The 18019-nt window shown below is 34.2% G+C and overlaps 2 protein-coding genes across 5 annotated transcripts; one reads left to right on the top strand and one right to left on the bottom strand.

Annotated features, from left to right (window-relative positions):
* Positions 1-361: 361 nt before the first annotated feature.
* Positions 362-4033, bottom strand: LOC136772413 (uncharacterized). Of its 2 annotated transcripts, XM_066725370.1 has the most exons (6): positions 3328-4033; positions 2957-3171; positions 1888-2094; positions 1440-1803; positions 1165-1362; positions 362-805 (listed from the first exon to the last, which is right to left on the bottom strand). In XM_066725370.1, exons 2-6 carry the CDS (start codon positions 2989-2991, stop codon positions 362-364), a joined length of 1248 nt encoding a protein of 415 aa, XP_066581467.1. In that variant the 5' UTR covers positions 2992-3171; positions 3328-4033. The 2 variants fall into 2 exon arrangements, with proteins under 2 accessions (XP_066581467.1, XP_066581466.1); XM_066725369.1 differs by lacking the exons at positions 2957-3171; positions 3328-4033 and having other exon boundaries at positions 1888-2217.
* A 10767-nt stretch (positions 4034-14800) lies between these two features.
* mtDNA-helicase (mitochondrial DNA helicase) lies at positions 14801-17940 on the top strand. 3 transcript variants are annotated; one of them, XM_066725586.1, is made up of 8 exons: positions 14801-15154; positions 15679-15936; positions 15997-16220; positions 16292-16976; positions 17040-17284; positions 17365-17465; positions 17527-17746; positions 17818-17940. In XM_066725586.1, exons 2-8 carry the CDS (start codon positions 15681-15683, stop codon positions 17929-17931), a joined length of 1845 nt encoding a protein of 614 aa, XP_066581683.1. In that variant the 5' UTR covers positions 14801-15154; positions 15679-15680; the 3' UTR covers positions 17932-17940. The 3 variants fall into 3 exon arrangements, with proteins under 3 accessions (XP_066581683.1, XP_066581681.1, XP_066581682.1); XM_066725584.1 differs by lacking the exon at positions 14801-15154 and adding an exon at positions 15253-15408; XM_066725585.1 differs by lacking the exon at positions 14801-15154 and having other exon boundaries at positions 15260-15936.
* Positions 17941-18019: the final 79 nt, after the last annotated feature.

Here is an 18019-nt window from a genome sequence, read left to right on the forward strand (position 1 = left end):
GTAAAATATTTACGCAAAACAATAGAAAAAAGAAGACTTATTTCTGTAAGAGAAGAAGAAAGAAGTTAAAAGAAAGTCGGAGATATTTGTAACTTTAAGAACTCACATTGTAAGACATCGTCAGTGATCTACAACTATATAACTAATCTTTTGAGGTGTTTTCTCTATATAAGGGAAATGAAAGAAACGATCGTTGTCATTAAATTTCGTTATTTTTAAAAATGTGGGTAATATCATTTTTATTATTCCAAGGCAATTCGGTTTTTTTTAGAAATACGGATGTTACCAATTAATTCTTATATAATTTTAGAAACTGCAGTGTTAGAAACTGTCAACAGCTATATATGCCAGATTTTTTCCATCACTTTTTTACAAAACATAATTTAAAGACAGAAAAGAGATAAGCTTTTTTAAATCTTTCTACATTTTGATAGTTTATAAAATACTGTATATACTCACTGATAAAGGAATTTATGTTTGGTTTTTTTCCTAAATTTGCATGTAATTTTCTATTATATGATTCTGAGTAATTATTAGTTCTATTAATCAATTTGAAAACTGAAAATTTGTGGGGTTCAACCTCGTTAATCCAAAAGTTTTCATAATATTTTAAATACTTTTCAAAAAACATTCCAAATTGGGACTGTATATCTTTTTTCAATTGTTGAAATACACCTCTTACATAAGCAGGTGGCAATAAAGCTAGCAATGTTAATTTTCTTATAATTAAAAATCTTTCTGGGTATAACAATTTATTCTTGGTTTTACTTATTATTTTAAGTTTTTGGGCCTTCTTAATTAATGCCTTAAAATAAATAATAATGAAGAGTTTAATATGAGATGAACAAATATAGTAGATATTAGACTTCATTATATATAATCTCAGAAACGTATCGTGAAACGTAAACTGCTTTTCTAATATTGTTGGATTAGTAATTTCATCACACTCCCATACAGTGCATATTGTTTTAAAGTCTTATTATTAAGTCATTTTTTAGTCATCTGCGTTTCGAAATGATATTAAATATGAGCTTTAAAATAATGTGTCCTCTATGGGAAGTGCTGGCGCAGGCTACAAAAAAAATATATCGTTTAAACTGATTCACTATTTAGATACACACATATATATAGAAAATATGTTAGTAATATAACTCACAAACTTACTTGTGAAAAATGGAAAAAGCAATGTGTAATTTCTACACTAGGATAAGCTATTTGTATGGCATTTGACATAGCTTGTTCATAGTCAAGCATTATTAATTTTGGTTTGAGAGTAGTAAAATCATGTTTTAAGTATTCAAATGTCTCTAAATAATCCAGTGTGCGTCTGTTCTTCATGAGAATCCAAAAACACGGAATAGCCTAAATGAGAAAGTAAAGTAATTAAAAATCTGCAGCCTTTTTACAAAAAATAATACAATTAATAATAAATGTTTTACTTTATTTGGATATTCATTTATTGAAATTAAAATAGTCAGTAATTGTATGTTTTTGTCTTTCAAATTAGGTATTGCTTTGAATGTTCCATCGATAAACATACTTTCTGCAGATTGCAGTATACTTTGTATAAAATTGAAATCATAAAATACTATATTTAATATGTTTGTAGCATCGTTTCTTAGTACTTTTGTATTTAATTTAATTTTATCTGAATTTGTTTGTTCTTTGGTTATATATTTTGCTAAGTTATTAAGATTATTTTCCTTTAAAATAATATTTGATTTATCACTAATCTTTTTAATATAACGCTGAAGCGTTCGCCTGCAGGTGGTAAACGAGGTTTCAGCTTCAATTTCTTGATTACTAACCCAGAAATTATTTAAATATTTATTACAAAAACGAGAAAAATGATCATTTTATGATATATAATTATATGTGTATACTTACTTCATAACAACGAAATTATAAATTTGTTTAGGCTTCGTTCCATTAATTTTTGCTGATTCTTTCATTTTTTTATAAAATACAGACTTCTTATTGTTTATAATATTGGGCTCATGGTTATGAAGTATGTCAGATGGATGAAATTCATTATTATAAAAACGTCCATTAGCTTTGCAATTGAGCTCTTTATATTTTATACAGTACAAATATCTGAAAAGAAAAATATTTTCAAAAGAATCTACAAAAATATAAAATAATCTAACCCTTCTATATATATAATCAGTACAATTTATCATTTGTGCTTTTTTTAATGAAGTATCTGAAGTCATTAAAAATCCATAAGTTTCTTTCCTTCTTATTTGCACTCATACTTTATATGAAGTGTTTAAATGCTTTTCACAAATATCTAAGAACTGTTAATTTCTAATTAGATCTAAAACTAATATGTAACGTCTAAGCGTAAAATTTGTTTTGACAAACAATCATGTATAAATAAATATTTGCATGTATGTGTATGTGCGTGAAGACCTGCCAAACAAGATTTTTGCGTGAACGTTGCCACCCGTTGCGTGTTGAAATGTGAAAACATTTATTACTTTCATATAAAATAAACACAAATATAATAAAAAGAAACTAAGAAGTTTTAAATATTACATATGGCTTTATTAACCACATGAAGAAATGATAAAATTTACAAACTTTCATAAAATCAGTATATTATTTTAATTTTTAGTACACATTTATCAAAACCTTTCTTTTCATATTCTTATTTTATATAAATAAAAAAGCTTATAAATGTAAAGTTATTTAGCACTTAATTAACGATGCATTTAATATATCCAAAATTATCCATAATATAATAAGCTCAATATTAAAGATAATAAGAAATTGGTATTTTTTAAAATATGAAAGATATTGTGCAAAAATGATTAATATTCAACTTTAAAAAATGTATAAATTTATAGCTTAAAAGTAAGTTCATGCTATACATATTTAAGCTCCATTATTTATTATAGATAGATACTCATCAGAGAAGGTAATAGAAAAATTGATATTAATAAAAAACCAATACCTGCTAAATGATGGAGAAATTGAATTTATTGTCATAAATAGAGAGGATAAATAAATTGATTAAAACGTATGTTACACCGTTCCTTTATTATTTCATCTTTTTGTAGCTTCTGCATCATATACAATTTATTTGAAATTCTATTTCTATAGTATATTCAATATAGTCTTGTAAAGATAGAACTTTATATTTTTCAAACAGCTGTCAGTTTACAAAATCTGAAAAATATAATAACCATATAGTATATTAAATTATATTGCAATAGAGTAATGAATTGAGGGACGAGCCTCTAATTAAAATCATAAAAATTCGTAAGAATGTAGAGAGTGAAATGTATTTTGTAAGACTTAAGGTTAATAATTATTTTACTCAACGGTCAAGTCAGTTAGATGCAAGTCATAATCTGTAATTATATATGTATCCAAATAAAAATTTAGAATTGACAGTCAAAATATATAGAATTATATGAAACTTGAGACGTGTGCCAATAGAAATTTTACACTAATTTATATATTATATTACATTAACCAGATTACACATTTCTTACTAATTTTAAGTCCACAGTATTACTTAAATGGACTGAAACTCATACACAAATAACAATTATTTTTCTACGTAAAATACTCAGCATAATCATCAAAAGCTCTGACACTTGAATTTATAATCCAGTTTCTTATCGTTAACCTCAGTTACGCTTATCCATTAACTGTTAAAGGTATCGCTGCAGTTTACTCTTGCTTACACATAATTGAGGAAAGTCCAACATTCATTTAGAATAACCTGCAAAGTAAAATCTACATTTTAACAAAGAATTTTTCTCTCTTATACTTCCATACTAATTTATTCATGCAGAAAAATAAAAATACACAATAACTTATCTGGTATTATATTTCTGTGTATAAAAATTCCATATAATTTATTATCTTGTTGTTGTTTTGTGTAATTAATCAACAAATTCTTTTTTATTATAATCTATCCTTCTGCTACATGACATTTTTTATTTATTTGTCACACTCACTAGCTTGTTCTAAATTGCAATCCGGCAGTGGAGAAATATACTGTAGTACAGTTTACACACACATACACGCAGCATATGCTTAGAGCGCACAGCAAATTTATACGAGAGCGTATCTTGAATAAAAGGTTTCAAGCCTTAGTGCTGCCAACCTCAAATAATTAAATTCCTGCTCACGGGTGGTAAAGTGTCGCCGTCCCCGAAAACAGACCTAATCAGACATAAATATACAGTTTGTGTGACATGCAATGTACCATTTATACCCGATTACGTCAATTTTTAGGCTAGTTGGAAAGCATCCAGTACTGGTGGTGGATTCTGGAACACACCCTGTAAAAACTAAACCCTCTGACCGCGCATCCCGAGATTTCCGCATGCAGCATCTATGTAAGTTTAATTTTACGCATCCCGCGATTTCGACGTGAAAACTTTTGAATATAATTATATGTTAATTATGTTAATGTTATATGTTTATTATGTGTTATTATATGTTAAATTTCTATTAAAAAGTATTTATTTATCTATTTACCAAAATTGATGAAAAAATTTTTTTTTTCATCAATTTTGAAAAAAAAAACGCAGTTAGAGGGTTAAGGCCCACAACGCTTGTATACGTACGAAGCAAGCAAGGATGAGTTTAGACGCGCGAAGTAAACGCACTTGTGCCGCTGGTATCTTTTCAGAGCGGTTCCTAAAAGCATCAAAAAAAAAAAATAATTTAGTTTTTTATTTTCGTCACATATGTGCTATTTATTTTATAATATTAATAAAATTTTGCCGTGTTTTATAAAATTTAAATAAGTTTAATTAGTTTTAATTATTTTTTTTCAAGTTATTTAAATTTAATTAAGATTTTAATAATAATTATTAATTTCTAGATAAAATTAAAATTCTGGTTCAAATTTTTAATAGTTAGTGTTGTAAAAAAATTATAAGTATTCGGCATTGGTGACAAGCAAATTGTTTAAAAATTAAACTTAACTTTTCTATATAGTTTCCGCGTATTTAATTACGTCAAGAGGGAACTTTAAGTAATGCAGTTGGCACATTTTAATAGAATATATAGTAATAGAATGCAGTGTGTGATGAAAATAAAAGCTTTTATCTGTCTGTGATTCGCGTAATAATTAGAAAATTTATGACTACAGTAAGTGCGTAGCGCGTTTATTACGTAAGTGTGTGTGAGTGCTGTAGCGATTAAAGACAGAAGCATAAAGGACCGTTATAGCCTGTCAGTTTTACTTGTATTATTTTAAAGTTATATAAATTCAAATTAATACTATAAAATTAACTGTGAATAATTTATTTCCGTTTCGGTGGGCGACCTCACTATGGTGTGAGAGACGTGTTCGTCGCGGAGTGCGGTTGTCCCTAGTAGTGTACGTTACAAACAAATCACGTCGCGCAGTGCAGTTACAAAAGTTCGAATCTCCTAGTGTCAGTAGTTAAGGGCACGTCGCGTAGTGCGGTTGTCCCGCGTAGTGTACATTAAAAACAAATCGCGTCGCGCAGTGCCGTTAGAAAAATCCGAGTCTCGTAGTGACAGTCGTTAAGTGCCCTTCGCGTAGTGCGATTCTGGCGCGTAGTGTACGTTAAAAACATTGCTTCGCGCACTGCTGTAAGAAAAATCCGAGTATCATAGTGTCAGTTAGAAGTGTTCCTCGCGGAGTGCGGTTCTCCCTAGTAGTGTACGTTAAAAAAAAATCGCGTCGCGCAGTGCATTTACAAAGGTGCGAATCTCCTAGTGTCAGTTATTAAGTGAACGTCGCGTAGTGCGGTTGTCCCGCGTAGTGTACATTAAAAACAAATCGCGTCGCGCAGTGCCGTTAGAAAAATCCGAGTCTCATAGTGACAGTTGAGAAGTGTTCGTCGCGGAGTACGGTTGTCCCGCGTAGTGTACGTTAAAAACAAATCGCGTCGCGCAGTGCATTTACAAAAGTGCGAATCTCCTAGTGTCAGTTATTAAGTGAACGTCGCGTAGTGCGGTTGTCCCGCGTAGTGTACATTAAAAACAAATCGCGTCGCGCAGTGCCGTTAGAAAAATCCGAGTCTCATAGTGACAGTTGAGAAGTGTTCGTCGCGGAGTACGGTTGTCCCGCGTAGTATACGTTAAAAAGAATCGCGTCGCGCAGTGCCGTTAGAAAAATGCGAATCTCGTAGTATCAGTAGTTAAGGGCACGTCGCGGAGTGCGGTTCTCCCGCGTAGTGTACATTAAAAACAAATCGTGTCGGGCAGTGCCGTTAGAAAAATCCGAGTCTCGTAGTGACAGTCGTTAAGTGCCCTTCGCGTAGTGCGATTCTGGCGCGTAGTGTACGTTAAAAACATCGCTTCGCGCACTGCTGTAAGAAAAATCCGAGTATCATAGTGTCAGTTAGAAGTGTTCCTCGCGGAGTGCGGTTCTCCCTAGTAGTGTACGTTAAAAACAAATCGCGTCGCGCAGTTTATTTACAAAGGTGCGAATCTCCTAGTGTCAGTTATTAAGTGAACGTCGCGTAGTGCGGTTGTCCCGCGTAGTGTACATTAAAAACAAATCGCGTCGCGCAGTGCCGTTAGAAAAATCCGAGTCTCATAGTGACAGTTGAGAAGTGTTCGTCGCGGAGTACGGTTGTCCCGCGTAGTATACGTTAAAAAGAATCGCGTCGCGCAGTGCCGTTAGAAAAATGCGAATCTCGTAGTATCAGTAGTTAAGGGCACGTCGCGGAGTGCGGTTCTGGCGCGTAATGTACGTTAAAAACATCGCTTCGCGCACTGCTGTAAGAAAAATCCGAGTATCATAGTGTCAGTTAGAAGTGTTCCTCGCGGAGTGCGGTTCTCCCTAGTAGTGTACGTTAAAAACAAATCGCGTCGCGCAGTTTATTTACAAAGGTGCGAATCTCCTAGTGTCAGTTATTAAGTGAACGTCGCGTAGTGCGGTTGTCCCGCTTAGTGTACATTAAAAACAAATCGCGTCGCGCAGTGCCGTTAGAAAAATCCGAGTCTCATAGTGACAGTTGAGAAGTGTTCGTCGCGGAGTACGGTTGTCCCGCGTAGTATACGTTAAAAAGAATCGCGTCGCGCAGTGCCGTTAGAAAAATGCGAATCTCGTAGTATCAGTAGTTAAGGGCACGTCGCGGAGTGCGGTTCTGGCGCGTAGTGTACGTTAAAAACATCGCTTCGCGCACTGCTGTAAGAAAAATCCGAGTATCATAGTGTCAGTTAGAAGTGTTCCTCGCGGAGTGCGGTTCTCCCTAGTAGTGTACGTTAAAAACAAATCGCGTCGCGCAGTGCATTTACAAAAGTGCGAATCTCCTAGTGTCAGTTATTAAGTGAACGTCGCGTAGTGCGGTTGTCCCGCGTAGTGTACATTAAAGAAAATCGCGTAGAGCGCAGTGCCGTTTGAAAAATCCGAGTTTCGTAGTGTCAGTCGACAAGTGTTCCTCGCGGAGTGCGGTTCTCCCTAGTAGTGTACGTTAAAAACAAATCGCGTCGCGCAGTGCATTTACAAAAGTGCGAGTCTCCTAGTGTCAGTTATTAAGTGAACGTCGCGTAGTGCGGTTGTCCCGCGTAGTGTACATTAAAAACAAATCGCGTCGCGCAGTGCCGTTAGAAAAATCCGAGTCTCATAGTGACAGTTGAGAAGTGTTCGTCGCGGAGTGCGGTTCTCCCGCGTAGTGTACATTAAAAACAAATCGCGTCGCGCAATGCCGTTAGAAAAATCCGAGTCTCATAGTGACAGTTGAGAAGTGTTCGTCGCGGAGTGCGGTTCTCCCGCGTAGTGTACATTAAAAACAAATCGCGTCGCGCAGTGCCGTTAGAAAAATCCGAGTCTCGTAGTGACAGTCGTTAAGTGCCCTTCGCGTAGTGCGATTCTGCCGCGTAGTGTACGTTAAAAACATCGCGTCTCGCACTGCCGTAAGAAATATCCGAGTATCATAGTGTCAGTTGAGAAGTGTTCGTCGCGGAGTGCGGTTATCCCGCGTAGAATACTTTAAGAAAATCGCGTCGCGCAGTGCCGTTAGAAAAATGCGAATCTCATAGTGTCAGTAGTTAAGGGCACGTCGCGTAGTGCGGTTGTCCCGCGTAGTGTACATTAAAGAAAATCGCGTAGAGCGCAGTGCCGTTTGAAAAATCCGAGTTTCGTAGTGTCAGTCGACAAGTGTTCCTCGCGGAGTGCGGTTCTCCCTAGTGATGTACGTTAAAAACAAATCGCGTCGCGCAGTGCATTTACAAAAGGGCGAATTTCCTAGTGTCAGTTATTAAGTGTTCGTCGCGGAGTGCGGTTGTCCCGCGTAGTGTACGTTAAAAACTAATCGCGTCGCGCAGTGCCTTTTGAAAAATCCGAGCTTCACAGTGTCAGTCGAGAAGGTTCGTCGCGGAGTGCGGTTGTCCCGCGTAGTGTACGTTAAAAAAAAATCGCGTCGCGTAGTATCGCTTAAATATCAGTTTTTCGCGAGTGAACAACATCAGCGTCGTCATCTCCATCTTCATTATGAGCGCCAACAACATCGACATCCCCATCGTCGGTATTATCGCAGAATATGTATGGATTATGGCTAGGAATTCATCGAATGAGTGAGTCCCACGGGGTAAATCCGTGGAAATTTTTTTTTGTTAACTGATGAATGACCGAAAATCTACCGATAGGTAGCAATTGATCCTTCTTCGGTTAAAATCATTTCTTGTTTTTGTTTTTCATGTTATTTCTTATCCTCTATTGCTTCTATCTCTATTTTACGTGTATATTTTGTATTTCATTTAGGTTTAGATTTGCGTTGGACATATGTAGGCTCTTTAGCTTTGCGAATTAGGTAGGCAATATAGTTTTCGATATTAGGCAGGTTATCATTTTCAGATTTCTTATTTCCTTTTAAAATAAAGGGAATTACCTCAACATCATTCTCCACGGAGATTCTCTCTTCTCACATTTCCAGTTCAACTAATGAAAGTACATCTTAATTGAATTAACGTTCACTCTCTCTCGAGAAAGAAGTTTTTCAATTAATGACTAGAATCAAATACCATTTTCTCTTTTTTTTTATTCATATATTTTTGATAGAATCTTTGTATTAAATACCATTTTTGCCAGTTCTTGAAATTTGTAATTATAAACTGAAATACGGAAATATTTTCCTTGAAAATCCTTCCATATTTCAGATTAAATACTCGTTTTTTCAAATTGTACTAACATTTATTTTTTTCAGGTGGAGTGGAAGAGGACTATTCCTAGTCGCAAAATTGTCCAATATCGATATAAATTCGATAACGAATCGAAACCAACCCTGTACCACCTTCTCCCTTGGTTGAAGAAAGGCAAACCGTCATTCGGAATCGAGCTGTCGTCGGAGGAGGACGTACAGGCAAATAATTTCTTTTCCTATTTCTCATGCATGTTTAATTTATTTTATGTTATAGGTGGGACAAGTATACGGCAAGGCTACCAAGGAATAGGGAGCAAACACTGTCCGTTTACTTAAGTCCCCATTTATTTAAATAATTTCAAGGATAGGCAAATTTAGTTTTATTTTTTCCTTTCTTTGTTAATTCAAGTACAGATGTTTATTGATTAGTGGACTCTCGAGTGTCAACTGGCTCGGGCTGATCCTCCTTCAGTGATTATCAACCCTTACTTACTTTATCCTTGTGGACTCTCGATGTTGGCTCATTAAGTTCACCTAATAGGGGTCCATCTTTATTGATGTGTAAATCGTTTCCTCGACGTAGTAGTTCTTCGTGTGACAACTCGGATCCACACCAAGGGACAAAGAAAGTAAGGGTAATTAGTCACTGAGGAGAGTATCAGTCATGATTTGGTTGACCTTTGTGTGAATTAACATTCACACTCGAGAGGAGGAAGCTTCTCAACTAAACGCTGGAAAGAAGTAACAATTTCGTTAGTATCTCTGTTCATTCACTTTTTGTAGCATGCTTTATTAATTTATATCTTTGACTGTCCTTCAAATTCCCAATTAGAATCTGAAATGTGGAAATATTTTCCTTGAAAATCCTTCCACATTTCGAATTGAATACCCGTTTTTTCAAATTTATTTTTGTTTTCTTTCTGTTTCAGTTGGAGCGGGAGAGGGCCATGATTATTGACCACATTGTCCAATATCGACATAAATCTAACACGAGTCGGCACCAATCATGTGCCATTGCCACGCTGGGTTAGACCAAGACAAACCGTCACTTGGAATCGGGACATCGTCGGAGGAGGACGTACAGGCAAATAATTTCTTTTCCTATTTCTCATGCTTGTTTAATTTATTTTATGTTTTAGGTGGGACAATTATAGGGCAAGGCTACCAAGGAATAGGGAGCAAACACTGTCCGTTTACTTAAGTCCCCATTTATTTAAATAATTTCAAGAATAGGCAAATTTAGTTTTATTATTTCCTTTCTTTGTTAATTCGAGTACAGATGTTTGCTGAGAAGTAGACTCTCGAGTGTCAACTGGCTCGGGCTGATCCTCCTTCAATGACTATCAACCCTTACTTACTTTGTCCTTGTGGACTCTCGACGTTGGCTCATTAAGTTCACCTAATAGGGGTCCATCTTTATTGATGTGTAAATCGTTTCCTCGACGTAGTAGTTCTTCGTGTGACAACTCGGATCCACACCAAGGGACAAAGAAAGTAAGGGTAATTAGTCACTGAGGAGAGTATCAGTCATGATCTGGTTGACCTTTGTGTGAATTAACATTCACACTCGAGAGGAGGAAGCTTCTCAACTAAACGCTGGAAAGAAGTAACAATTTTGTTCTTCGTTCATTCACTTTTAGTAGTATCATTTTTAAATTCATATTTTTGTTTATCCTTGAAATTCTCTATTATAATCTGAAATGTGGAAATATTTTTCTTGAAAATCTTTCCACATTTTGGGTTGAATACTCGTTTTTTCAATTTTATTTTTGTTTTCTTTCTGTTTCAGTTGGAACGGGAGAGGACCATGGATAGTGACCACATTGTCCAACAACCATATGAATCCTATACGAATCTACACCAATCATACGCCGTTTCCATCTTGTATTGGATCAAGTCAAATCGTCACTTGGAATCGGGCCGTCACCGGGGGGAGGACGTACTGGCAAATATCCTAATTATTTTTCTATTCTTCATACTTGTTTAATTTTTTTAAGTTTTAGGGGGGACCCTTGTAGGACAAGACTACCAAGGGGTAGGGAGTAAACCCTGTCCGTTTACTTAAGTCCATATTTATTTAAACAATTTCAAGGATAGACAAATATAATTTTCTTGTTTCCATTATTTGTTAATTCAAGTACAGATGTTTGCTGAGAAGTGGACTCTCGAGTGTCAACTAGCTCGGGCTGATCCTCCTTCAGTGACTATCAACCCTTACTTACTTTGTCCTTGTGGACTCTCGACGTTGGCTCATTAAGTTCACCTAATAGGGGTCCATCTTTATTGATGTGTAAATCGTTTCCTCGACGTAGTAGTTCTTCGTGTGACAACTCGGATCCACACCAAGGGACAAAGAAAGTAAGGGTAATTAGTCACTGAGGAGAGTATCAGTCATGATCTGGTTGACCTTTGTGTGAATTAACATTCACACTCGAGAGGAGGAAGCTTCTCAACTAAACGCTGGAAAGAAGTAACAATTTTTTCCCCTCATTCGTTCACTTTTAGTAGTATCATTTTTAAATTCATATTTTTGTTTATCCTTGAAATTCTCTATTATAATCTGAAATGTGGAAATATTTTTCTTGAAAATCTTTCCACATTTTGGGTTGAATACTCGTTTTTTCAATTTTATTTTTGTTTTCTTTCTGTTTCAGTTGGAACGGGAGAGGACCATGGATAGTGACCACATTGTCCAACAACCATATGAATCCTATACGAATCTACACCAATCATACGCCGTTTCCATCTTGTATTGGATCAAGTCAAATCGTCACTTGGAATCGGGCCGTCACCGGGGGGAGGACGTACTGGCAAATATCCTAATTATTTTTCTATTCTTCATACTTGTTTAATTTTTTTAAGTTTTAGGGGGGACCCTTGTAGGACAAGACTACCAAGGGGTAGGGAGTAAACCCTGTCCGTTTACTTAAGTCCATATTTATTTAAACAATTTCAAGGATAGACAAATATAATTTTCTTGTTTCCATTATTTGTTAATTCAAGTACAGATGTTTGCTGAGAAGTGGACTCTCGAGTGTCAACTAGCTCGGGCTGATCCTCCTTCAGTGACTATCAACCCTTACTTACTTTGTCCTTGTGGACTCTCGACGTTGGCTCATTAAGTTCACCTAATAGGGGTCCATCTTTATTGATGTGTAAATCGTTTCCTCGACGTAGTAGTTCTTCGTGTGACAACTCGGATCCACACCAAGGGACAAAGAAAGTAAGGGTAATTAGTCACTGAGGAGAGTATCAGTCATGATCTGGTTGACCTTTGTGTGAATTAACATTCACACTCGAGAGGAGGAAGCTTCTCAACTAAACGCTGGAAAGAAGTAACAATTTTTTCCCCTCATTCGTTCACTTTTAGTAGTATCATTTTTAAATTCATATTTTTGTTTATCATTGAAATTCTCTATTATAATCTGAAATGTGGAAATATTTTTCTTGAAAATCTTTCCACATTTTGGGTTGAATACTCGTTTTTTCAATTTTATTTTTGTTTTCTTTCTGTTTCAGTTGGAACGGGAGAGGACCATGGATAGTGACCACATTGTCCAACAACCATATGAATCCTATACGAATCTACACCAATCATACGCCGTTTCCATCTTGTATTGGATCAAGTCAAATCGTCACTTGGAATCGGGCCGTCACCGGGGGGAGGACGTACTGGCAAATATCCTAATTATTTTTCTATTCTTCATACTTGTTTAATTTTTTTAAGTTTTAGGGGGGACCCTTGTAGGACAAGACTACCAAGGGGTAGGGAGTAAACCCTGTCCGTTTACTTAAGTCCATATATATTTAAACAATTTCAAGGATAGACAAATATAATTTTCTTGTTTCCATTATTTGTTAATTCAAGTACAGATGTTTGCTGAGAAGTAGACTCTCGAGTGTCAACTAGCTCGGGCTGATCCTCCTTCAGTGACTATCAACCCTTACTTACTTTGTTCTTGTGGACTCTCGACGTTGGCTCATTAAGTTCACCTAATAGGGGTCCATCTTTATTGATGTGTAAATCGTTTCCTCGACGTAGTAGTTCTTCGTGTGACAACTCGGATCCACACCAAGGGACAAAGAAAGTAAGGGTAATTAGTCACTGAGGAGAGTATCAGTTATGATCTGGTTGACCTTTGTGTGAATTAACATTCACACTCGAGAGGAGGAAGCTTCTCAACTAAACGCTGGAAAGAAGTAACAATTTTTTCCCCTCATTCGTTCACTTTTAGTAGTATCATTTTTAAATTCATATTTTTGTCTGTCCTTGAAATTCTCTATTATAATCTGAAATGTGGAAAGATTTTCAAGGAAAATCTTTCCACATTTCAGATTAAACACCCTCTTTTTCAAATTTATTTTTGTTTTCTTTTTGTTTCAGGTGGGCGGCGCCGCCTCCCTCCCCGACGGTGTGCCACCTTGTCGTGGTGGGGGGGCTCACTTCTACAAGATCCGTTCCGACTAGTAAATGATTCGAATTCATTTTCTGGTCTTTGGGAATCTTGTAGAAGTGCCAAGAGCACACCACAACTTAACTATACTATAGTTTTCATTCCCGGATTAAATAAAATTATTTAATCCATGCAGGAATATATTTCTGTTTATTTTTTGAATGTTTGAGTATCTAAAATAATAAAATTTTGATTCACTTATATTACCGGCTTAGTTTAGCTGATAAGTCGAGACAATACCCTTTTCAGTCAGCTTTATGAGTTTGAGCAACGGAAACTCTCATTTAGATACTTCAAATTTTGGTGCTGTTTTTGTAATTTTCAAATTAATATCGGAATATGAAATGAATAAAATATAATAAAAATTGCACCCATAATAAGACTCGATTTTAGTATATATTGTTCAGTAGCTTAGCGCTTTAATTTACTTTACTATATCTTAAACTTTCAGCGCCAGAAACAAAACCCTAGATTGAAGCCAAACGTCTAGCTGGGATATATTATCTAATAATACTAGGTTCTTACTTTAATAAATCTGAGCTTAGTTTTATTTCTACAACATTTAACTTTTAAAGCTTCCTAATTGGCATTAAACTAAATAGAGATAGTACATGTATAATGGAAAATTGAATCACGCGCGTGTGTTGCTCGGCTAGCATCACTGATCACTCTGTACCACTCTGTCTGTACATACATACATGCACTGCGGGAAATTGGTTCTTTTACAATTTGGCTAACTTTACTCTGTACTTTACATGAAAAATGAAAGCACACATATGATTCAATTTCCCACTGTGTAAGAGCGCTGGTGTCTTTTCAGAGTGGTTCCTAAATGCATCGGAAAATTAGGAAAAGCTATTCCTGGCGATTACTAAGGCTGCGGTATGGCCGGTATGTAATGTATGGACACACAATACATGCATATGCACACTTAAAGCGCTAAAAATCTATACAAACGTAACGTAAATTATACTCTCCGAACGTTTTATGCGTGAATCGGACCGCAGCTTAGCACGTATACAATGTATGTTACAGGATATTGCAGGATATGGACTATTATAATTATAGATCTGTTCTTTTTCGTTGTTTGCTGCACTAGTGCAATAAGTTATTTTAAGAAAACATGTTTGTTTTATTTGAAATAGTGTAGTGAAAAGAAACAAACTCTATGAGTGTTTTGGCCTTTAGTGGAATGTAACGCCCTAAGGGCCATCATGACCAAGGGCCGGCTCCGCAAGTTTAGGCCGTATTCTAGAATTCACTGCCACTACTGCTGACATCGTTGTTATATCTTTGTCAAGAGAATGAAGCAGTGAAGCACTGAAAGAAGACAGAAGGATATTCGCAGTACTGGCAGTGAATTCTAGAATACGGCCTTGATCATGTTTGCCCTAAAAAAGTTCTACATACAATTTCTACAATAGGGTCTTTTAATTTAAAATTGTAACTATGAGAGCCCTGTCTCATTTGAAAAGTTCCAGACCGTATATTTTTCTAAATTTTTTAATAATTTTTTACAGTATTTTAAGTTTAAAAAAAACTTTTTTTCTATATTTATTTTTTTTGTAATGATACCTTGCAACATGGAAAAATAGAACTTTAATACCACTTATAGTAATAGAACTAATAATATTATCTGATTACTATACGTATTTCCACGTGTTTCTTATTGTTTTATAGTCGACAGTTTTTCCATTTCACGTTTTGTGTATAACTTTTTTGTCTTTCACCAGTTCACATTAATGTCATTTCAAGTATTTTTCTTAATTTATTTTTGCTTGACATTTAGTTTACCTACATTTAATTTCAGATGTTGATTCATTTTAATTTTCACAGAGATTATGATTAACTGTTTCTACTTGATTTAGGTTAGGAATTTATAAATATAACTTATCTATTAGATAGATATAAAATTTTAAGAATTAAATTTCGTTGATTAAGAGCCGGTGTCAGTAAGAAAAGCAGGCAAGCCTCATATCCAACATAACTGCAAAAATCTGAAAGTACACATTTTGATTGATAGTTTTTCAGGTTTTTGCGTCTTATGTTAGATATGAGGCTTGCCAGATTTCTACTGATACCGGACCTAATTGATTATAATAGAAATTAGAATGCCTATATATATAATTTGTTTTTAGCAATGTTGTTTAGAATGTTAAGTAATCAACATATTTCAAAAAATGGAAAGTTTGAAAAATTATGTAAGAGAATATGCGACATCAAAGATTTTGCAAATTACTCTATAGCGATAAGTAATCAAGCTATTCTTCAAATAAAGCAAGAATTAAAAAGAAAAAATGTTAGTTTTATTGAGAGTCATACTTGTTTCATCACAGATTGCAATAGATGCAATTTAAAAAAAAAAGGATCAAAGCTTTATATCAACAAAATAACGGGTAACTTTAATATATTTCTTACCAAACTTGTAATAGTTTTTATCATTGTTATTATTTCAGGTTTTTTTTTATGTACATGTAGTCGAATGGGTACCTTTGATGTTTTTTCATATTATTTTTTAAATGAAAAATGTTCTAAGATTTCTGAAGATGAATTTGATAAAAAGAATAATTTGTCAAATAATATAGATATAAAATGGAACCAAATGAAAAGCTGTAATCAAGACATAGCCAGAATGCCAGAAGAATTGTTTAATTCATTAGTACAAAAATTTAATCTTCCAGTGAGTTTTTGAAAATTTGTTCATTTTTTATAAACTGAAAAGTTTGTCTCTTAATTGCTTTGAACTTGCAGAAACTTAAACAAAAAGATATGATTCAATTAGGTTGTTTCTATGAAGAGATATCATCTAAAGTATATTTTCCATTAATTGCTTTAAATAAATATATTGTTGGCTACAAATCAATTTCATTAATCACTTTGGAAGAAGAGACCATTCCTGATTATAATAGTAGTGGAATTATTATATATAATCAGAAAAATTCAAGGTCTGATAACACTGCTATTATGGTTTCCAGAATTTATGACTTATTAGTATTAATTCCACAACAATCAGGAAATACAATAATTTGTTTACCGTACCATAAAGAACATTTACCACAACAGCTGCTGCCTAGTTTAGAAAATTTTAATAAACTTATTTTGTGGTTTGGCAATGATGACCCTAGCTGGGATATGGCTAAGCATTTTGCAAAAAAGCTTAATGAAGAAAGATGCTACTTTATACATCCAACAGCAAATCAGCCTAGACCTACAGTAGCTGCAGCAAAAGGATATGATCTTAATAAAATAATTAAAAATGCACAGCCAGTTTGTCATAAATTTATTACTACTTTTCAGCATCTTCGGCAAGATGTTTTTAGCGAATTATACAACTTTGAGAAAGTTCAAGGTATTAAATGGCAAAGGTATCCAACATTAAATAAAATTTTAAAAGGACATAGAAAGGGAGAATTCACAGTACTTACAGGGCCAACTGGTGAGGTTCTAAGTGCTGATTGATTTAATAATTGAGAAAAATATTTCAAATTTAAATTTCCAGGCTGTGGAAAAACTACATTTATAAGTGATTATTCACTGGACTTAGCAATGCAAGGAGTTAATACATTATGGGGTAGTTTTGAAATAAGAAATGTTCGGCTAGCTAAAACTATGTTACAACAAATGGCAGAGACAAATTTAGATGAAAATTTGGAAAAATTTAATACTTATGCTGATGCTTTTGAAAAGTTACCAATTTATTTTATGACATTTCATGGTCAACAGAGTATAAAAGTAGTTATGGAAGTAAGATTGAATGATCAATAATTAAATGTTTCTCATATAAAATATTCTTAAATATGATTTATTTTTAAAAATTTGTTTAGGCAGTTGAGCATGCAACATACGTTCATGATATCTCCCATGTAATAATTGATAATATTCAATTTATGATGGGAATGCAGGATGAAGCAAAACATATTGACAGGTAGTATTTATGAAATAACTATTATTTTTCGTTAAGGCTTATTGTTTTAAACAATTGTAAGGTTTTGGAAGCAAGACAGCATTGTGTCAGCATTTAGAATGTTTGCTACAAAGCATAATTGTCACGTCACCTTAGTAATACACCCAAGAAAAGAAAGGGATGAAACAGAGTTAACCACTTCTTCCATTTTTGGAAGTGCTAAAGCAACTCAAGAAGCAGACAATGTACTTATAATACAGGACAAAAGATTAAGTAGTCTTAATGGAAAGAAGTATTTACAGGTATGTAATCTTAATGTGACGTTCACAGTTCTTTTTCTTTTTAAAGGTACATTTTTAAATTATTTCTTTAGATAGCTAAAAACAGATACAGTGGAGATTTAGGAATTATGATGCTAAACTTTAATAAGGACAGTTTAAGCTATGCTGAAAAAAAGAAAATTAAATCTGAGAAATCTACAAATTGAATGAAAAACTTGAATAATATAAATTCAAACAGTTATTACTTATAAGAATTGTTGGAATAAATTTATACATCTTTGTAAAAAATAGTAT

This window comes from Prorops nasuta, unplaced genomic scaffold (assembly GCF_024137725.1).
Source record: "Prorops nasuta isolate Cenicafe-Biocafe unplaced genomic scaffold, Cenicafe_Pnas_1.2 PNAS00004, whole genome shotgun sequence".
Classification (NCBI taxonomy): domain Eukaryota; kingdom Metazoa; phylum Arthropoda; class Insecta; order Hymenoptera; family Bethylidae; genus Prorops; species Prorops nasuta.